A 21,246-nucleotide genomic window follows, 5' to 3' on the forward strand; every position below is an offset into this window, starting at 1 on the left:
CCTGTAATCTCAGCACTTTGGGAGGCCGAGACGGGCGGATCACGAGGTCAGGAGATCGAGACCATCCTGGCTAACACGGTGAAACCCCGTCTCTACTAAAAAATACAAAAAAACTAGCCGGGTGAGGTGGCGGGCGCCTGTGGTCCCAGCTACTCGGGAGGCTGAGGCAGGAGAATGGCGTAAACCCGGGAGGCGGAGCTTGCAGTGAGCTGAGATCCGGCCACTGCACTCCAGCCTGGGCGACAGAGCCAGACTCAGTCTCAAAAAAAAAAAAAAAATAAAAAAAAAATAAAAATAATAATATAAACTAGGCCACCTTGAATAGTTACCGTCAACATGCATGAATTTAGTGCCTTATCAGAACTGCCTGGTGAAGCAGGGAGTAGTATCTGTTTTACGGCGGGCGGGGGGGGTGGTGGGAATGAGGCAGAGAGCTGAAGTGAATGTCCTGTGTGTCACAGTGAGCAGATGGTGGGGTTTGAACTCGAACCCAGGTCTTGAACCCAGGACTCTCAAGCCCGTGCTCTCTACGACTTCCAGACACAAGTCAATGGCCCCATTTTACACACCAGGAAACTGAGGTCCGGAACCTGGGGCCTTTTCAGGGCAGGGAGTAAAGAGCCGGGATCCAAGGCTCCTTCACCTCCCCCCGCATTCCCCATCTGCAGCCCGCCTTCCTCTGCCTCCTGAGCGCCGACTCCTTCTCGCGGGCGGAGCTGCTGCGAGCCGAGCGCCGCATCCTGAGCCGCCTGGATTTCCGGCTGCACCACCCGGGTCCGCTGCTGTGCCTCGGGCTGCTGGCCGCGCTGGCAGGGAGCAGCCCCCAGGTGAATCCTCGTGGATACGGGAGTGGGGGCGTGGCCGACGCGAGGTGGGGCGTGGCCTGACAGTCGCCCCGCCTCACTTGCAGGTGATGCTACTTGCCACCTACTTCCTGGAGCTGTCTTTGCTGGAGGCCGAGGCGGCGGGATGGGAGCCAGGTCGTCGCGCGGCTGCGGCTCTGAGCCTGGCGCACCGCTTGCTAGACGGCGCAGGCTCCAGGCTCCAGCTGGAACTTTACAGGTGTAGTCTTGGCGTATGGGATCACAGCAGCTTCAGGGACTTCCCTTCCTGGTCATTTTTACCGTCTCAGAGAACGAGAGACCATTATTGGGGAGGAGGTGGCACCTAGACTTGATTTTTCTGTGTAGGGGAGAGAATGGAGTGGGAGGACCCCATTAGTCCAGATCTGGGGGCTCTTAACCTTGCTCCAGGGTGGAAGATAGTCTCCCAGGCCCAGAAGATGCTCCTGTTGCCTTCCAGGGCTGAGAACGAAGGGTCTCTCAGGCCTCGAGTCCTCCATCTCTGTATCTGGTGATGGATGGGGGTCCCTTTAGCTGCTAGGGCCGCTAACCATGCTACCAGGTGGCAGGGCGCGAACCACGGTTTCCCCCAGGATAGGATGGCTGCCCATCCTCAGCTCCCCTCTTTGCTTCCTTGCGTGTTCCGAATCCGCACTAGCCGCGCCCTGTAGGAAGAATTGGGTGTCCACCTCTCCCCGGTGCTCACCTAGTCACTCCAGTTGAGGATGGGACGCGTGCCGGATCTCAAGAGAGCCCCTGACCCGTCCTTGGGGACCCACATCGACGCTGCTTCTCACGAGTCTCCAGTTCCAAGGATGGGTCATCTCCAACCCCTTGTCCTACCTTAGTTTCTCCATCTCCCTGCTGCAGCCCCGAGGAACTGGGCCCCCTCGAGCCGTGCATGGCCCGCGCTGCGCTCCGAGGTCCCGCGCCGGGCCGCGCCGCAGTCTTCCTCAAGTACGCGCGGCCCCAGCGCCAGGGCACCAGCCTCGCCGCCGCTTGCCTGCTCCGCTGCCTCCAGCCTGAGCCCCCCTGAGCGCTGAGACTCAGTCACAAAAACAACAACAAAAAAAACCCCAAACCCTCCCAGTGTGTGTCCGTCTCTCATCTCAATAAAAGAATGTATTTTATTTTGAGCGCTCTCTGCCCTCATTGGGCGAATTCCAGTCCCTTCTAGCTTTTGATTGGTCGCTTTCCAGGCCTCGCATCCCTCTGATTGGATGTTCTCACCACTGCCTTTAATGGTTGCTGAGATATAAAATGCAAATTCTGAGCTCCACCACCAGGGGGCAATGGCGGGCTTCCCCAAGGGCCATTCATCAGGATAAAACTGGGATCCCTTAAGGACTGGCAAGAAATCACGAAGGATGGGGACTGCGAGGAACTGAGAATGCCCGCCCCGGTCAGAAGAAATGCTATCTCGATGTTGCCAGCTTTTCAGATCTTATTCAAGTAAATCTGAAATTCTGCAATTCTAAATCTGCTTTTAGATGTCAACTAATTCAGTATTTCCTTTTTTTTTTTGAGACGGAGTTTCGTTCTTGTTGCCCAGGCTGCTGGAGTGCAATGGCGCGGTCTCAGCTCACTGCAAACTCTGCCTCCCGGGTTCAAATGATTCTCCTGCCTCAGCCTCCCAAATAGCTGGGACTACAGGCGCCTGCCACCATGCTCAGCTAATTTTTCTATTTGTAATAGAGATGAGTGTCACCATGTTGGTCAGGCTGGTCTCGAACTTCTAACCTTAGGTGATCCTCCCGCCTCGGCCTCCCAAAGTGCTGGGATTACAGAAGTGAGCCACCGCACCCGGCCTAATTCAATATTTCTTAGTGGTAGTACAAGCCCAATGCATCACATATACTGGGCTATGAAGATAGGGTCTCCCAGGCCTGGAAGATGCTCTGTGAAGGTCATCAGTTTGTAGTAGTAAGTCCTGGATAGTGAGAGTTTGATCAATGGGGTCTGATATGCTTAACCTGGGAAATGCCCAGGTGTCAACGGGGATAATTATGGTACCAACCTCCCGACACTGTGGTGAGGATGTGAGTTAAAATATACGTAAAGCGGCCAGGTGCGGTGGCTCAAGCCTGTAATTCCAGCACTTTAGGAGGCCGAGGCTGGCGGATCAGGAGGTCAGGAGTTCGAGACCGGCCTGGTCAACATAGTGAAACCCTGTCTCTACTAAAAATACAATAAATTAGTCGGCGTTGTGGGAGGCACCTGTAATCTGAGCTACACAGGAGGTTGAGGCAAGAGAATTGCTTGAACTCGGGAGGTGGAGGTTGCCGTGAGCTGAGGTCACATCATTGCACTCCAGCCCCGGAGATAGTGCAAGACTCCGTCTCAAAAAAAAAAAAAAAAAAAAAAGTACAGCTTTATGACGATGTCTGACACCTAGGAGGTGTTGTAAAAGTGTTAACATTGTATCCCAGCAGGACTGTGATTTTAGGTACGGTTGTCCTCTGCTACTGTGCCCAGGTACCTAGGCATTTACTTGGTCAGAAAACATGGTTATGAATCAACGGATTTTTTTTTTTTTTTAAGACAGGGTCTCACTCTTTCATCATTCAGGTTGGAATGCTGTGGTGTGATCTCAGCTCACTGAAACTTCCACCTCTTGGGTTCAAGCAATCCTCCCACCTCAGCCTTCCAAGTAGCTGGGACCACTGGTGCATGCCACCATACCTGGCTAATTTTTGTATTTTTGGTAGAGACACGGTTTTGCCATGTTGCCTAGGCTGATCTCGAACTCCTTAGTTCAGGTGATCCACCTGCCCCAGCCTCCCAAAGTCCTGGGATTACTGGTGTGAGCCACTGCGCCCAGCCAGATCTCCGTGTTTTTAATTACAAAACAGACACACCCGAGGTGGGGAAAGGTGTGTGCACTGCTCAAGAACTCAAACTCAGGAGTTTTATACCCCTAACTGAGCCTGAGTTTGGAGATGCAGAGAGGAAAATGTTTGCACCCCTGAGGTGTTCAAGGCTGGACCCCAGGGATAAGGGAGAAACTCAGCAAAAGCGTTTTACAGCAAAGTACAATAAGAGATAGAGGCAGATGCTGTGGTTGAGATGGAAGGTGCTGAGTTCCGGTTTCTGTCTGTCACATGTGACTTGCCATGGGACCTCCAGCTGGAGGATGTGCTGTGGGGGTGGAGGTGGGGAGAGTGGAGACTCTTGGGGCTGAGACCCAAGCTAGAGTCTCAGGGGAGGGGGAAGGAGTAGTAATGCATAATGCCTTTCACTCACACACTCATTCATTCAACAACTATATATGGATGCTGACTCAGAGCCAGGCCCTCATGATCACATGACTCAGAGTCTAATGGATGATAAGAACACCAGTTGTTAATTGCCCATTAATGTATGAAGCCCTGTGCTAAGTGCCTTACCTGAATAAGGTAATTCCGTTCCTGCAACCGCTCTGAGGTTAACTTGCCTTTTATCCTCATGTCACACAGAGGAAGTCCAAGGAGGATGATAGAGGAACTTGGCCCAGGTCCCACAACTAAGGAGTCAGCTAAGGAGGACTGAAGGGCAATTCACCCTCGGTTTTTTTCTTGAAAGCTTCCTGCATGCTTCCTTTCCTGGGGACTTGTTCGCCTTCTCACTAGTTTTCCCCCATAGACAGGTGAGCTGGGTGAGGGCAAGAAGATGTCTCTTGTTTATAGAGTTACTCCCTCCTCCAGGAGGACTTTATCACCACTTCAGCCCAGGGCAGGTACCTCCCACATCCCAGTCCCGACCCCCTGCCTGTGCCTCTTCCACCTCGGCCCTGACCCCTCTGCCTGTGCTTCCCAGGCTAGCCTGCTCAGGGCTGTCACTGTCTGGTCACTGGTCTGTCTTCCCACTGAACTGGGGGCCCAGTGAGGGTAGGGTCTGAAGCTCACGCAGTCTCTGCTATGTCCCAGCATCATCCAGCACAGAGCTGGGCACAGAAAGGACGTCAGTGAATATTTGTTTCATAAATTAACAGATGAATCCCAAAGGTGGTATTATTTTTAATGTATCTCTTTTCTTTTCTTTTTCCTTTCCTTTCCTTTCCTTTCTTTTCCTTTCCTTTCCTTTTTTGAGACAGCATCTCCCTCTGTCACCCAGGCTGGAGTGCAGTGGCACAATCTCGGCTCACTGCAATCTCTGCCTCCCAGGTTCAAGCGATTCTCCTGCCTCAGTCTCCCGAGTAGCTGGGACTACAGGTGCACGCCACCACACCAGGCTAATTTTTGTGTATATGTACAAAAATTTTGTATATATTGTATATTAGTAGAGACAGGGTTTTGCCATATTGGCCAGGTTGGTCTCAAACTCCTGACCTCAAGCGATCCGCCCGCCTGGGCCTCCTAAAGTGCTGGGATTACAGGCGAGGTGAGCCACCTCGCCTGGCCCTAAAGGTGATATTATTGTCCCATGTTACTGATGAGGATACAGAGTTCCAGGTAGTTTAAGCGAGCTGTCTAAGTCATACCACTAGTGAGAAAATAAGCTGGGATTTGAATTTGGGAAGCTTGGGTCCAAATCCTGTGTTCTCATTGGATATGCCAAATGGCCAGTGGGCTGAAAGCCAGCTTTCTGTGAGGCTGATGTCTTCCTGCTCTTCCTCCTAGGCTCTTCCTTTCCTTCTAGAAATCTTCGGGAGCTTTGGGCACCAGGGAGAAGAGCAGGCAGGAGGGTGGGGAGGGTAAGGGGAATGGGAACAATTTGGGGGGCGGGCTGGAGAACTAGGACTTGGCTAATCTGAGAGTGAGCATGGGGGAAGTCTCGAGGGGTTTCCCTAGACCCATAGGGGGCAGCCGGAGTCGGCTGCCGGAGGTGAGGGGGCGGAGAAAGGGTGGGGACCAGCCCCGCGGGGGGCGATGCGGTAGCTGCAGCGGCGGCGGCAGGAGTTTCCCACAATGCAGCGCGGCGCGCTGTCCCCGGTGCTGATGCTCAGCGCTGCCCCGGAGCCTCCGCCGCGCCCGCCTCCCGCCATCTCCCCGCCGGGCCCCGGCCCGGGCTCGGGCTCCCGCCATGGCTCGGCTCGTCCCGGTCCTACCCCAGAGCCGTCGGGGAGCCTGGGCGCGGCGCTCGACAGCAGCCTGCGGGCCGCCGTGGCGTTCAAGGCAGAGGGCCAGCGCTGCTACCGAGAGAAGAAGTTCCGGGAGGCCATCGGCAAGTACCACCGAGCGCTGCTTCAGCTGAAGGCGGCGCAGGGGGCCCGCCCTGGCGGCCTGCCCGCCCCCGCCCCCGGGCCCACCAGCAGCCCCGGGCCGGCGCGTCTCAGCGAGGAGCAGCGGCGCCTGGTGGAGAGCACGGAGGTGGAGTGTTACGACTCCCTCACGGGTACGCCGTCGGAGGGTGGGGGATGGGGTACAAGGGGAGGGGGCAATGGGGAGAGCTTGGCGACTTGCGGCGGCAGGGGCCCTGGGGCTGAAGAGTCCAGGGCTGTGGGCTTCTGGGGGAGACTTCAGAGCTTGATCAAGGAAAGGGATTAGGGGTAGGGGATAACAGGGTTCTGTGGCTAGAGGGAGCTGGGATGCAGGAAATGGTCTTTGGGTCGGGTCTTCAGGGCCCCGCTTCCCCTGAGTCATTCTTTCTACCCCCTGGCCGCACGTGGACCTAAGGTGAGGAAGTCTTCCCTGAGCCAGCCGCTCGAGGTCCCGGCCTTCGCCCCGGTGCGGGCCCTTAGTGCTCTTGCCCACCGACAGCTCCGGGTGGATCGCCTAGCGGCGCCAGTCCGTGTTTTGGCGCCACCTAGCGGCGGCGCAGTTGCGTCTGTTTTGATAGGCGAGCGGATTGGCGTCCCCGGTTGCCGGAGCAATCCCTTAGGCCGGGTTCTCTGCAGCCTGGAGCCCCGGCTCCTCGAGGTCAGGTGGGTTTTGGGGGTGCCAGCAGGCTCTGAGAGTGCCGGCCCCGCCGCCCCCGCAGCTTGCCTGCTGCAGTCGGAGCTGGTAAACTACGAGCGCGTGCGCGAGTACTGTCTCAAGGTGCTGGAGAAGCAGCAGGGCAACTTTAAGGCCACCTACCGCGCCGGCATTGCCTTCTACCACCTGGGCGACTACGCACGCGCGCTGCGCTACCTGCAGGAGGCCCGCAGCCGGGAGCCCACAGGTGAGTGGCGGGGTCGGGTAGAGGTGAGGGCTGGGCCCAGGGCAGGGAAAGGGGCTGGAGCGGAGGGAACGGGCAGGAAGATCAGGGCAGAATAGCAGAGCCCTCCTCCCGCGGAGCTGCCTCTAGGGAGGGCTGTGCCACCCACCTACTACCTACACGCCCACTCATCCATTCATCCACCCCGCCCTTCACCTGCCATTCAAACATCCATCCACCTATCGCTCCTCTGACATCTCCCCAGTCATTTCTCATCTACCGTCATTGCCACACCTGATATCTCCTATTCACCTGCTCAGCCACTTCCCTATCCACCCATTGTCATCTCAATTACCCCCTCCTACGGCCGCCTACCGCACACACTCATTCCTCCACTCACCCATTCACACACACCTATTCATTCACTGCCTCCACCATCCACTCATCCACTCGGGTGGGCGATGCCAGGAAATTGGTGTGTGTGTGTGTGCGTGCATGTGTGCACTTACACACATGAGTGCAGGAGGGCAGACACAACACTCGGTTTTGTATTAAGAGCCAACGAGGAAGGAAGAGAGATTACAACAGGTGCAGAGTTGTGGGAGCAGAGACGAGATTAGTTTTCCCGTTAAGTGGCTGGGAGAGAACAGAATTCTTGCAGATGTCACTGGAGGATGCGAAGTGTGACAGGAGCCTCTGAGAAGAGGCATTCCTGGCAGAGGGTGCCGCAAATACAGGCACATAAAAGTGTGCGATGCCTCTGCTTTGCTGGCTGTGGCTGTGGCTTTGAGGAAGGGCTCTGGCTCTACTGGCTGTGTGAGAGAGCTGCTGGAGACTTCGGAGAATGGGGTGTGAGCCAGGGTGGTGTGGAAGTCACCTGCTGCCCCAGGACACCCAGATGATGCCCTGCCCACCTCCCCTGCAGATACCAATGTGCTCCGTTACATCCAGCTGACTCAGCTGAAGATGAACCGTTGCAGCCTCCAGCGGGAAGACAGTGGGGCTGGGGCCCAGACTCGGGATGTAATTGGCTGAGGCCAACCCAGGGGGACCTCTCTACCCCTCACCCTCCCACCTCACCATGTAACTTCCCCGACTCATGTGTTCGTTGGTAAAACACTTGTCACTGGTGATCACAACTTCTTTGTGTGGTGTTCTTGGGGGGACCAGGAAGGGCCTCATCCCTTGGACCTTAGAAACCCAGAGAAGCCCAGGAGGGTGTGTGGGGTTGGGAGTGGGGGAATGTTCCGCTAGGATGACCCAGCATCAGGGCCTGGGCCAGGGAAAGAAACACAGTCTAGGCCAGGCGCAGTGGCTCATGCCTGTAATCCCAGCACTTCGGGAGGCTGAGGATCACTTGAGGTCAGGAGTTTGGGAGCAGCCTGGTCAACATGGTGAAACCCTGTCTCTACCAAAAATACAAAAATTAGCCAGGCGTGGTGGCGGGAGACTGTAGTCGCAGCTACTCATGAGGCTGAGGCAGAAGAATCACTTGAACCCAGGAGGCGGAGGTTGCAGTGAGCCAAGATGGTGCCACTACACTCCAGCCTGGGTGACAGAGCAAGACTCTGTATCCAAAAAAAAAAAAAAGGAAAAAGGAACACAGTCAAGTACGGTAGGGGGCAGGGGTTACCTTTAATGCTCCATTTTGTGCCAAATCCCCCATGATGCCCTGTCCCTGAGTATCCCTGCCCACCCTCTCCCCAGTGCAGGGCGGGCACAGGGCTCCACCCCCTGGGGTACAAAGGAATAAGTTAAGTGTTCCCCCCTCCCTCCTTCCCCAATAAATAGAGTGAACATCCTGCCCAGGGCCTCCCCCGCCTTGTGGCATGGCGGGCTGGGGCGGGGCCTGGGGCGCTACATTCATGGCTGCCCAGGCGGGCGGTGGTGGGCAGGCCTTAGTGGGAGCCGTGGGCCCCACACAGGGGCACTGTGCTGTCCTGGTTCTGCCCCTCCATGTCCATGTCCAGCAGCGTAGGCTGCATGCTGGGGGGCCCAGGGCTCTCCGGAGTGTCTGGCCTGCTGGGAGGCGAGATGGTGAGTGTCCGGCCAAAGGAGACCAGTTTCCAGGGGTCCAAGCGGGGGCGACTGGCAGCCGGCCGAGGTCTCGGGGCAAAGGTCAGGGTGGTGGGGCGGCCTGGGAAATCGGGGGGCCGGCGGCGGGCTGGAAACAGGGCCTGGGGGTCGGGCAGGCGGGGGAAGTCCAGAAGGTCACGAGGGCCTGGTAAAAGAGGTTCAGAGGCGGTGAGTGGGGTGGGGCAGAGGGTGGCATTAAGAAAAGCCCAGAGCTTTTACATGAAAAGCATGAGTTCTGGTTTCTCTCGAGAAATCCATGGATCTTGCTGCATCCAATTTCCATCTGCACTGTGGCAGTCCTGGGACCTTGACCTAGGCTGGGACCACTCCCAGCTGCTTGCTCCTCTGGGTGGACCCTGGCATGTTCCTCAACCTTCTGGAGCTGCTGCTTAGCAGCAGCCGCTGGGGCCAAAGCCCTGGTCTTCCCGACTCTCCTGCATTGAGCTAAGCTCACGCACAGACCTCAGGCATGACTTATCTCTGAAGGGGGATAAAAATGGAGCCTCACTGCACGGGTGAGGAGCAAATAAAATAATAACTTACAACAAGCAGCACAGTGCCTGACGTGGGTACTTAATAACACTGCCACAGCCGCATCTCCCACCCAGTTAACAGATGGAGGAGAACAGTGTCTAGGCTGTGTAAGAATTGGCAATAGTCATGCTGGTCACCACTGCTAAAGGCACCTGTCTGGCCTTGTAGGCATCAGTTTGCCACCTGTGTCTCAGTCCCCTGGAGATCCCCAATGCCTCCAGGAGTGAGGGGTAAAGGGACACAGACCCTCCTTCTTCCACAAGAAGCAGGAGGATTGGCTGCCTGAGGGGTCGTGGCTGGGCTGCACTTGCGACCCTGGCAGAGGAGGAAAGAAGGGGTTTTCTGCGGCCTGGGTGTGGGGCACCTCACTCACCAGGGCCATGGCCCGCGGGCTCGGGAGGCCCCCGCTGCCCCAGCGCCCCGTCCGACGGCGTCCGCCGGTGCCCGCGGCTCACGGCGCATGCAGCCGTGACGTGGGTGGGCGTGAGCGACTGGCGGGGGTCCTTCTTGAAGCTCTCCAGCTCCAGGTCCACCAGGGGGTTGGCGCTGGGCGAGGGTGTGGGCGCGGGCGGGGAGGGTGGTGGGGAGGGCGCGGCCGGCGCGGCCTCATCGCTGTCAGAGCGCAGTAGTGAACGCGTGGAGTTGCAGTCAGACACGGACGACAGCGACACGAGGGTGGCCGAGGGCGCCAGGCCCAGGCCGGGGCCCACGTCGTCGCGGCGGCCGTGGGGACGCGCGGGAGGGCTGAGGCCCCGTGGGAAGCGGCCGGCGCGGGGAAAGAAGAGGCCGTCGAGCCAGCGCCGCTGCTCCTCGCCGTCAGCCGCACGCGCCTCGGCCACGTCGGCGCCCAGGCCCACAGCCCCCAGCAGCGTGGCACAGCCTAGCAGCGCCAGGTCGCAGCGCCGCCGGGCACCGTGTCCCCACCGGGCGGGGGGCGCGGTCGGCGTCGGCTCCCACGGCGCCCGCGCCCCCGGGGAGGGCTCGGCGGGCAGTGGCACCGAGAGGTAGGACGGGGTCGAGTAGGGGGAAGGGGGCACGCTGCTGCCTCCGTCCTCCGCCTCCGCGAACTCCTCTGCAACCGGAGAGGGCCATCACTGGGCTGCACGGCTGACCAGGGCCCCACGGGGACTTGTGGCAAGGGACGACCCCCGATGACCCCTCCAACAGCAAGACCAAGGCCCACGAGCATGTTCTTGAATCTGTCTCCCTGAGAAGCCTCAGAGAAGGGTGGTCCCTGCCCCTGGAAATGACCCCGCACGCCCCAGGGGCTACCATCTCCCTTTCCAGGGAGGCCTCCCACCCACTGGCCCAGTGAAATCTGGTTTCCTCCCTCAGCCCCAGGAGGCTCACCCCTTTGGCCAGGGAACCCCCACCCCCTTACAAGCACCCAGGCTCTTACCCATCTCATTGAGGCTGGCGAAGCCAGGGGCGATGGGTGTGTGTTTGGGGGACTTGCCCAGGTTGGGGGCACTCGATGACCACTGTTTGCTTCCTTCCCCCAGCCCCTTCAGCCTGTGGGGCCCAGGGAGAGTCGGAGACCTCAGTCCTGTGGCCTGGAGCCTGGGAGCTGGGGCTTGGGCACAGGGTGGGCACCGCCACGCCACACCTCACCTCTCCTCTCCTCCCACCCGCTCCTTCTGTAGGGTGGAGCTGGGCCCCCACGTTCGGCCCTTCTTCTTGCCCCCGACCAGTTCTTCCTTCTTTGGGGGCCCACCGCGGCTCCATGTCCCACTTCCTCCACTGCTGCTGCCACTGCTGCTGCCACCACAGTCCACAGGAGTCACTAGGTCCAGAGAAGCCACTTGATTACTGGGTGGAGGGTCTGTCCCCACTGGACTCCCAGCCTCCAGAGCCCCCGGCTCAGCCCCACCCTCCGCCTGGGAGTCCAAGGGCTCTTTTGAACTCCAGTCGTGACCCTCCCTGCTATAAATTCCTCCGTAGCTCCCTACTGCTGTCAGGACAAAGTTCCAGCTCCTCTGCCTGGCACTGAAGGCCATGAGCGGTGCCCTGCCAACTCCTCCAGCCTCCCCTGCTCTTCACAGCCTAACCCTTCACCATTCATTCCGGCCGGCTGCCTGCACTTCCGGTCTCTAGCTCTGGGTAGTTAGTTCCCTGGGGGTCAGCTGCCTTCATCTCTGTCCCTGCGATGCTCTGGACCTATCTGGTGCCAGTTTGCTGCCATGGTATGGGTATTTGTCTCTGTGTCCCCTGCAGGACTGACCTCCTGGGCCTGGTACAAAGCAGGTGCCCAGACAGAGGGCAGGGGGTCTGTGGGTGGGGACAGTGCTGGGGTGAATGAGGGGCTGGAACTCGGGAGTTAGCCTTTCACCCTTCAGCCCATCAGGAAACTCTGATGACTGTGTCTCTGCCATATAGCCCCGACTGTGGACATCTGTCCCTTCCAAGTCCCCCACCCTGGCCTGGCCTCCATCATCTCACTGCTCTCTCCATCTTTATTTCTTACAGCAGCCAGAGGGAAAAAGGTCAACTTGATTCCCTCAGTGCCTTCCTCACATGGCTCTGGGGGCTGCCCCAGGGCAGTTAAAAGAAAATCCATACCAGGCTAAGTGTGGTGGCTCTCACCTGGAATCCCAGCACTTTGGGAGGCCAAGGCAGAAGAATCACTTGAGGTCAGGAGTTGGAGACCACCCTGGCCAACATGGTGAAAACCCCATCTCTACTAAAAATACAAAAATTAGCCAGGCATGGTGGTGCAGGCCTGTAGTCCCAGCTACTTGGGAGGCTGAGGCGGGAGAATCGTTTGAACCCAGAGGCGGAGGTTGCATTGAGTTGAGATCGCGCCGTTGCACTCCAGCCTCGGAGAGAGAGCGAGAGCCTGTCTCACCATGGAATACTATGCAGCCATAAAAAGGAACGAGATCATGTCCTTTGCAGGGACGTGGATGGAGCTGGAAGCCGTTACCCTCAGCAAACCAACGCAGGAAGAGAAAGTCAAACACTGCATGTTCTCACTTATAAGTGAGAGCTGAACAAATAGATCACAGGGACACAGGGACGGGAACAACAGACACTGGGGCCTGTCGGGGGGTGGGGTGGGAGGAGGGACAATATTAGGAAAAATAGCTAATGCATGGGCTTACTACCTAGGTGATGGGTTGATAGGTGCAGCAAATCACCGCGGCACACGTTTACCTGTGTAACAAACCTGCACATCCTGCACATGTACCCCAGAACTATAAACAAAAATTAAAAACAAAAAAAATCCATACCAAAGGTGTCAAATGAAAATTAAAAGAAAAGGAAAGAAAAGAAAATCCAGACTCTTATCCTGCCCTCAGGGCGCTGCCTGATCTGAGCCCTGAGAACTCCCTGACCACAAAACCTATGTCCTCCTCCCATTCACTCTGCTCCAGCCAAGCGGGCTAACAAGCAACCCACGCTGCTTCCACCTCCAGCTTTTGCCTTTGCTGCTCCCTCCGCCAGGGGCATGGTGCCCTGAGGTCTCAGCCTGTCTCAATCCTCCGCCTGGGGCATGGTGCCCTGAGGTCTCAGCCTGTCTCAATCCTCCGCCTGGGGCATAGTTCCCTGAGGTCTCAGCCTGTCTCAATCCTTAGAACAAAGGTTCCTGCTCAAACCTCACCTCCTCCCATGGGGCTTCCAGATGTAAAATAGCAACCCTTCTGTGATGGGTAATTTTATGTATCAACTTGACTGGGCTAAAGGATGCCTAGGTAGCTGGTTAAGCATGATTTCTGTGAGGGTGTTTCTGGAAGATTAGCATTTGAATCAGTGGACTGAGTCAAGAGAGATCGTCCTCACCAATGTGGGTGGGCACCGTCCAATCCGCTGAGGGTCCAGATAGAACAAAAAGAGAGTTAGCTTTTTGTCTAGGGAGGCGGAGGAAGGGTGAGTTTGCTCTCTGCATGAGCGTGGATATCCATCTTCTCCTGCCCTGAGACATCGGACATTGGTACTGAGGTTCTCAGGTCTTTGGACAATTTTTTTTTTTTTTTTGAGACTGAGTCTCACTGTGTTGCCCAGTTTGGAGTGCAGTGGCATGATCTCGGCTCACTGCAACCTCCGCCTCCCAGGTTCAAGTGATTCTCCTGCCTCAGTCTCCCGAGTAGCTGAGATTACAGGCACGCGCCACCATGCCTGGCTAATTTTTGCATTTTTAGTAGAGACTGGGTTTCACTATGTTGGCCAGGCTGGTCTTGAACTCTTGACCTCAGGTGATCTGCCTGCCTCGGCCTCCCAAAGTGTTGGGATTACAGGCGTGAGCCACTGTGCTTGGCCAGGTCTTTGGACTTGATTTGGAACTACATCAGATTGCAGGACTTCCCAGCCTCCATAATCGCATGGGCCAATCCCTCATAATACATCTATTTCTTTTGTTTTTGTTTTTAAGTAGAAATGGGGTCTCGCTTTTTTGCCCAGGCTGGCATCGAACTCCTAGGCTCAAGCAATCCTCCCATTTCATCCTCCCAAAGTGCTGGGATTACAGGTATGAGTCACTGTGCCCAGCCAATACATCTCTTTCTATATTTCTTTTTTTTTTTTTTTTTTGAGACGGAGTCTCGCTTTGTCGCCCAGGCTGGAGTGCAGTGGCGCGATCTTGGCTCACTGCAAGCTCCGCCTCCCAGGTTCACGCCATTCTCCTGCCTCAGTCTCCAAGTAGCTGGGACTACAGGCGCGCACCACCACGCCCGGCTAATTTTTTGTATTTTTAGTAGAGACGGGGTTTCACCGTGTTAGCCAGGATGGTCTCGATCTCCTGACCTTGTGATCCGCCTGCCTCGGCCTCCCAAAGTGCTGGGATTACAGGCGTGAGCCACCACGCCCGGCCCTCTTTCTATATTTCTAAACATATGCTGTTGATTCTGTTTCTCTGAAGAACTGTGACTAATACGTCTCCTCTCAGCTCCTTTAAATAATTTATCACTACTAGAAATTATCCTGTGCCCGGGTGCGGCGGCTCATGCCTGTAATCCCAGCACTTTGCGAGGCTGAGGTGAGTGGATCACTTGAGGTTAAGAGTTCGATACTGGCCTGGCCAACATGCTCAAACCCCCATCTCTATTAAAAATACAAAAAATTAGGCAGGTATGGTCGTGTGCGACTGTAACCATAGCTACTCAGGAGGCTGTGGCAGGAGAATCGCTGGAACCCAGGAGGCAGAGGTTGCAGTGAGCCGAGATTACACCACTGCACTCCAGCCTGGGAGACAGAGCAAGACTCTGTCTCAAAAAAAAAAAAATAAAGAAAAAAAAATTATCCTGCTTACAGACTTATTTGTTTACTGTCTGTTTCCCATGATAAGAATGAGGAAAAGGGCCTTGGCTTGTCTTCTTTCTTGCTGTAACTCTGGCTTGGTGCCAGGTATAAACATCGTGTGCAAAAATGTTTGTTCACTGACTGACTGACTGGTCAGGGCCTTGGGAGATACTCACGGCGAATGGCCCTCAGCCGGGGGATGATGCTGGGGCTTGCAGGGGGGCTGGCCCCATCCGATCCTTTCCGCTTATCCAGGGTTGGAGAGGCCTGGACTGTGATCTTATGCTCAAAGCCTGCAGGAAGAAAGAGAAGCTTTCCTAAGCAAATGGTTCCAGGGATTACCAAAGGGAAGTTTCCTCTGTAGAAGCAGAGAAGGAATTCTAGAATGGGAACACTGCCATGTTTCATTCCTTAATGCAGCGGTTCTCACAGTGTGGACCCCAGAACAGCAGCATCACTATCAGCTGAAAATTTCTTGGCAATGCAAATTCTTGGGCCCTCCCTGAATCAGCAAGTTGCGGTGAGGCTCAGCAATGGAACTGTGGTTTAATAAGCACAAGCACAAGAGCTCTAGTGGACCAAGGACCTAGGCCTCAGTGTCCAATATGGCGGCCAGCAGCTACGTGCAGCAACTGAGCACTTGGAATGTGGCTTGTGCAATGGAGGAATTGGAGTTTAACCTTTATTTATCTAATTTTTAAACTGTATATCTATATAAAAGATGAATTCTCACTGTGGTGCCCAGGCTGGTCTTGAACTCTTGGCCTCAAAAAATCCTCCAGCATCCGCCTCCCAAAGTGCTGGGATTACAGGTGTGAGCCACCATGCCCAGCCAACTCTTTATTTTATTGTAATTACAGTAATTTAAGTTTAAATTTTAAAAATGGGTACTCCATTTGATTATTGGAAACTCATGTTTGGAACAACTTGGGTATGTGTATGTACTTTTTCAACTCTAACTTTTATGAAATCTAAATACAGATCAAATATTTTTGATAGGTCAGGTACAGTAGCTCACGCCTGTAATCCCAGCACTTTGGGAGGGCTGCATAAGCCCGGGAGTTCAAGACCACCCTAGGTAGTATAGCAAGACTCCATCTCAGAAAAAAAAATTTTTTTAATGAAAAATTTCTGTCCAAATTTAGATGTGCTATAAATATAAAATACATCTGGATTTCAAAAATGTAGTGTGAAAAAAAAGGTAAAATATCTCAAAATTATTTTGTATTGATTGCATGGATATATTGGGCTAAATAAAAAATACACATATTTTTTGAGATGGAGTTTCACTCTTGTTGCCCAGACTGGAGTGCAATGGCACGATCTCGGCTCACTGCAACCTCTGCCTCCCAGGTTCAAGCAATTCTCCTTCCTCAGCCTCCTGAGTAGCTGGGATTACAGGCGTGTGCCACCATGCCCGGCTAATTTTGTAGTTTTAGTAGAGACAGGATTTCTCCATGTTGGTCAGGCTGGTCTCGAACTCCTGACCTCAGGTGATCTGCCTGCCTCAGCCTCCCAAAGTGCTGGGATTACAGGCGTGAGCCACTACACCTGGCCTAATAACAAATATTAAAATTGACATCTCTTATTTATTTTTGCTTTTATGTGTAGCTTACTAGAAAATTTAAAATTATACGCGTGGCTTGCATTATATTTCCACTGGCCACTGCTGCTTAAGGCACTGCTTTCTGGCTTGTACCATCACAGAGAGAGACAACCAGACACTACGTGCCTCCCTCCTGAATGCATTACCTGGGAAGCAGTGTGGGGGAAAATAAAATCAAACCTGAATCTGAATCTGATTAAGTCTTGAGATCCAGTTATTAGGTTGATCCATGTAAACTTCTGTTTTTGTAGGTCAAAAATGGTCAAATATCAGCACATATATGTATATCTTAATTACATATTTTGTGACAGCATCTTGCTCTGTCGCCCAGGCTGGAGTGCAGTGACACAATCTCAGCTCACTGCAACCTCTGCTTTCCAGGTTCAAGCGATGCTTGTGCCTCAGCCTCCCAAATAACTAGGATTAGAGGCACCTGCGCCACCATGCCCAGCTAATTTTGTATTTTTAGTAGAGGTGGGATTTCACCATGTTGACCAGGCTGCTCTAGAACTCCTGGCCTCAAGTGATCCACCCACTTTGGCCTCCCAAAGTGCTGGGATTACAGGCATGAGCCACTGCTCCTGGCCAGATTAAAAGACATTTTTAAAGAGAGCTAAAATGAAAAAGAAATTTCAGAAGTGACTGTCCTAAGTATCAAGACAGATGTTCCTCTCAGAGTGTGGTGTGAGGTTGTGTTTGGAGGGGGCAGGTGGAAAGCACTTGGGATGGCTGTGAGGTTCTCTTTGCTTTCATGGGGGTGACTAGAGTAACTCACTTAGCTGTACAGGTTTTTGGTCATTTTCTTTTTTTCTTTTTTTTTCCCTTAGAGATAGGGTCTTGCTCTGCTGCCCAGACTGAAGTGCAGTGGTGCAATTACAGCTCAGTGCAGCCTCGAACTCCTGGACTCAAGTGATCCTCCCACCTCAGCCTCCCCAGTAGCTCAGACTGTAATTGCACGCCAACATGCCCAGCTAATTAAAAAACTTTTTTTTTTTTTTGTAAATATGGGGTCTATGTTGCCCAGGCTGGTCTCAAACTCCTGGCCTCAAGTGATCCTCCCACCTTGGCCTCCCGAGTAGGCTGGGACTGCCGGTGCTCGCCACTGCACTGGGCTGATCACTGACTATGTGTGAGATATTTAGCAATAAAAACAAGTTGAAAAAGAAAAGGAAGACATAAATCCTAGGTCAGGGCTGCTCCCAGCAGCCTCTGGGGGGCGCTCTGGGGACACGGGTGGGTACCGGAGGGCAGGCTGATGTGGCTGCCGCCTTCCCGCAGCTTGAGCAGGCGGCTGCGCTTGAAGTTGCCCTTGCGCTTGCGGACCCGGGGCTTCTCCTGGCTCAGTTGGCACATAAGCAGGTGCAGCTCCCTTTCCACGATGTCCATCTCGCGTTCTGCCAGCTCCTGCTCCCGCCGCCGCAGCTGCTCCTCCTGGAAGCGCTGCTCCTGCGCCGCCCGCAGCAGCTCCTCCTCACGGCTCCGAAGCTCCTGGGGAGGAGAGGCGGTGGCTGGGGGGAGGGGCTTAGCTGTTCCGCTTCCTGGGGAGGGACCCAGGGCTGCTGGGTCTGGTTGGTGCCTCACACAAGGGTACCTTGCTGTGGGGCATATTGGGTTCACCATCCGACTCATGCTTTGCTATCCAAGCTGGGTGCCAGGGCAGGGAACTGTGTTAGCCCAAAGAAAGGGGTGCTTTTCTTTCTTAACTCTTCAATTTAGGAAACTTCAGATATCCACAAAAGCAGAGAACAGTGCACCCCCCTGTACCCATCACCCAACTTCAACAATTACCTATGCTTTGCGAATCTTGTATCCCCGTCCTTCTCTCCTCTGGCCCTCTCTTCGTTTCTGCTGTAGTATTTTAAAGCCAACCCCAGACATCATGCAGTGTCACCTGTAAGTACTTCAGTACAGGGTGCCTTTTTCTTATTAATCCACCAACAGGAGGCTGTCTTTTCTTAATATGCAAAAAAGGCTCCCTTAACCCTGCATGGACCCAAAGGCTGGGGTTCAGGGGAGGGGTCTCTGAGCAGCCCAAGGCATCAGAACTCAGGGGTCTTGCTCCATCTTTCCCACCTTGCCCCCTGCCTTCACCTTCTCCTTGGTCCGAAGGTCATCAAACATGTGCTGAATCTCCAACTTCCAGTCTTCCTGCAGTGAGTGGAAGGACTCCAGTGGCATCTGGAACAGGGCTGACTGTTCGATGACTTCAAGCCGCTTCAAGATGCTGCCGAAATCTGGCCGCCCATGGGGGTCTGGGTCCCAGCATTCTAGGGTGGGAGGAGGAAGGACAGTGGTCGGGGGTGGAGGTGTCAGTGGTCACGTTCTGGGAACTCAGCCTGCTCAGAGGAAGGCAGAATTTCTGGGGACAGCAGACAAACAGCTGCTATGGAGCTGAGAGGAAGGGATTCAAAGCCAAGCTCCTGGCCAATTCCACTCAGTGAAATGCTGGGAGAGAAACCCTGGGGCCTGCACCCCGAGGAGAAGCTGGTGGTGCAGTCAGGATCACAGCGGAATCCCAGGGCCAAGGAGTCCTAACAGGTGGTCCTGGAGAGCTCTGGGCCTGGCCTGAACAAGGGTTGGGGCATGGGGAATGGAGCCAACCATGGGGAGACTGTTTAGAGTCCAGTGAGTTCTAGTCCCTTCTCCCTCACTCCCAGGCCCACTGGTATGGATGGGTGTGAAGGGGTGAGGTCTGGGCCCACAGGTCCCTGCCACTTCAAGCTGAGCCTACCCTCGCCACAGGGCCCCGGCTCACCCTCCAGGAGGCGGGCAAAGGGCTCGGGGCACGTGGAGGGAATGGGCAGCGTCAGCTTATTCATAGCCACGCCATACGCCACGGCCAAGGCGTCGATCTCACGGTAGGGAACCTCCCCAGTCAGCAGCTCCCACAGCAGCACCCCGAAGCTGCAGGCAGGGGAGAGGGAGGAGTGATATCACAGCCCACCCCAATCCTCACCTATACCCAGCCCTGCCCTTGGTCCCATGCAGGGCCGCCCTCACCCCAACACCCACTCCTGGCCAATGAGGTCACAAGAACTTGCTTTGACCTCTGTGGCCTTGTTCTCCAATAGATGGGGTGCGCTTGGCTCTCTGATGTCTATCCTTTGCTCGGCCTCTCTTCCCTCTTCCTTACCTGAAAATCTTCAGGTCCCGTGTTCCTACTGGGCAAATCCGTCCTTCTCATTTTTATTTTTGTAGAGATGGAGGTCTCACTATGTTGCCCAGGCTGGTCTCAAACTCCTGGGCTCAAGTGATCCTCCTGCCTCGGCTTCCCAAAGTGCTGGGATTATAGGCATGAGCCACTGCACCCTGCCCAAATCCATCCTGCTCGGCCCTGGCCTTTGATGACCCCTGCGGCCTCACCTCCAAACACTCTCAGCCCATTCTAACCCCAACTTCATCTTGCAGCCACACTAAATACTGAACAGGCCCTGTTCTTTCTAACCTCTGGCCTTCACACATACTGTTCCCTTTGTGGAGAACACTCTTCCCTTGTGTAACTATTTGTCCCTCAAGTCTCAACTCAGGTTGCCCCCCCCATCCCGCCAAGAAGCCTTCCTTGATTCCATAGCCTCCAAAGCTAGGCCCCTCCTCTATGTTTCCCCAAAACACTCAGCACTTACCTCTAAAAACCAGCTAACATTATTTAACATTTATAAAGTGCTTACTGCAGGCCAGGCACTGTGCTAGGCACTCGGTAATCCTCACAACAGCCCTGTAAGGCAGAAGGATTTGGTATGACCCCTGCTTTATCTGATGAGCAGGTACAGGCTCAGAGAGGTAAGGGGCTTGCCCGAGGTCACACAGCTAGTGAGTGGTGGAGCCACACCTGGACTCAGGTCTGCCTGCTGCCCACGACAGTGCCCTCAGTGGCTCCATGGTACCAGGGCGTGCGTCACTGTGCTGTGGTCCCTACGAGGCTATCTTCCCCTGCAAACTCGACATCCTCCCAGATCCTGATGGCCATTCTGTGTGGTGTTTATTCTGGAGTAGATCCCTGGTCTCCCCCACTATCCACTCATGCATTCATTTAACACATATATATATTTTTTCAGACAAAGTCTCTATGGCCCAGGCTGGAGTGCAGTGGCATGATCTTGGCTCCCTGCAACCGCCGCCTCTCAGGTTCAAGTGATTCTTGTGCTTCAGTCTCCCAAGTAGCTGGGATTACAGGTGTGCACCACCACCCCAGCTAATTTTTGTATTTTTAGTAGAGATGGGGTTTCGCCATGTTGGCCAGGCTGGTCTCCAACTCCTGACCTCAGGTGATCCACCCGCCTCAGCCTCCCAAAGTGCTGGGATTACAGGCATGAGCCACTGTGCCCGGCCCATTCAACGTATACTTATTAAGTGCCTACTGTGTGCCAAGCACCATTCTAGACACTGGGAAGAGATAGACACAATCACTGCCCCCATGCAGCTGGCAGCCTCCCATTCTTCAGTGACAGTGCTGGTGAACTGAGCTGGCCACATGCTGCCTGCATGAATTTTCCATTCTTTTTTTGCAGCTAAGCATGTCCACATGACCACAGTTCTGGTGCATGGGATGTAGGAGGGGGTGTAGTAGGCAACTAGCTTCCAGGAAGTGTCCTTAAAAAGAAGGGGTGCCTGGCCAGGCGCGGTGGCTCATGCCTGTAATTGCAGCACTTTGGGAGGCCGAGGCGGGTGGATCACAAGGTCAGGAGATCGAGACCATCCTGGCTAACATGGTAAAACCCCGTCTCTACTAAAAATACAAAAATTAGCTGGGTGTGGTTGCGCATGCCTGTAGTCCCAGCTACTCAGGAAGCTGAGGCAGGAGAATTGCTTGAACCCCAGGGGGCGGAGCTTGCAGTGAGCTGAGATCACGCCACTGTACTCCAGCCTGGTGACAGTGTGAGACTCTGTCTCAAAAAA

General features: G+C 54.9%; 3 protein-coding genes across 3 annotated transcripts in view; 2 read left to right on the forward strand and 1 right to left on the reverse strand.

Annotated features, from left to right (window-relative positions):
* The window catches only part of CNTD2 (cyclin N-terminal domain containing 2), a 4,935-nt gene extending 2,963 nt beyond the window's left edge, over nucleotides 1-1,972 (forward strand). Inside the window, 2 exon segments of the mRNA XM_025368591.1 lie at nucleotides 669-827; nucleotides 911-1,972. Of these exon segments, the coding sequence (XP_025224376.1) occupies nucleotides 669-827; nucleotides 911-1,171 (420 nt within the window). The 3' untranslated portion in view covers nucleotides 1,172-1,972.
* A 3,449-nt stretch (nucleotides 1,973-5,421) lies between these two features.
* Nucleotides 5,422-8,038, forward strand: TTC9B (tetratricopeptide repeat domain 9B). Its single transcript, XM_025367848.1, has 3 exons — nucleotides 5,422-6,155; nucleotides 6,741-6,923; nucleotides 7,825-8,038. Exons 1-3 carry the CDS (start codon nucleotides 5,729-5,731, stop codon nucleotides 7,932-7,934), a joined length of 720 nt encoding a protein of 239 aa, XP_025223633.1. The 5' UTR covers nucleotides 5,422-5,728; the 3' UTR covers nucleotides 7,935-8,038.
* Nucleotides 8,039-8,514: 476 nt separating this feature from the next.
* Nucleotides 8,515-21,246, reverse strand: part of MAP3K10 (mitogen-activated protein kinase kinase kinase 10) — a 22,772-nt gene continuing 10,040 nt past the window's right edge. Inside the window, exons 3-10 of the mRNA XM_025369310.1 lie at nucleotides 19,106-19,254; nucleotides 18,442-18,617; nucleotides 17,592-17,838; nucleotides 14,921-15,037; nucleotides 11,121-11,292; nucleotides 10,909-11,021; nucleotides 9,883-10,581; nucleotides 8,515-9,120 (exon numbers count right to left, since the gene is read on the reverse strand). Of these exons, the coding sequence (XP_025225095.1) occupies nucleotides 8,798-9,120; nucleotides 9,883-10,581; nucleotides 10,909-11,021; nucleotides 11,121-11,292; nucleotides 14,921-15,037; nucleotides 17,592-17,838; nucleotides 18,442-18,617; nucleotides 19,106-19,254 (1,996 nt within the window). The 3' untranslated portion in view covers nucleotides 8,515-8,797. The remainder of the gene's footprint in view (nucleotides 9,121-9,882; nucleotides 10,582-10,908; nucleotides 11,022-11,120; nucleotides 11,293-14,920; nucleotides 15,038-17,591; nucleotides 17,839-18,441; nucleotides 18,618-19,105; nucleotides 19,255-21,246) is intronic.

The sequence above is a fragment of the Theropithecus gelada genome, chromosome 19, assembly GCF_003255815.1.
Source record: "Theropithecus gelada isolate Dixy chromosome 19, Tgel_1.0, whole genome shotgun sequence".
Taxonomy (NCBI): domain Eukaryota; kingdom Metazoa; phylum Chordata; class Mammalia; order Primates; family Cercopithecidae; genus Theropithecus; species Theropithecus gelada.

Bases quoted from the DNA above. Each gene is read 5' to 3' on its own strand.
- TTC9B (XM_025367848.1), top strand. From the start codon at position 5,729: ATGCAGCGCGGCGCGCTGTCCCCGGTGCTGATGCTCAGCGCTGCCCCG. The intron at 6,156-6,740 runs GTACGCCGTCGG...CCGCCCCCGCAG, and splicing joins GTGTTACGACTCCCTCACGG to CTTGCCTGCTGCAGTCGGAG. The intron at 6,924-7,824 runs GTGAGTGGCGGG...CCTCCCCTGCAG, and splicing joins CCGCAGCCGGGAGCCCACAG to ATACCAATGTGCTCCGTTAC.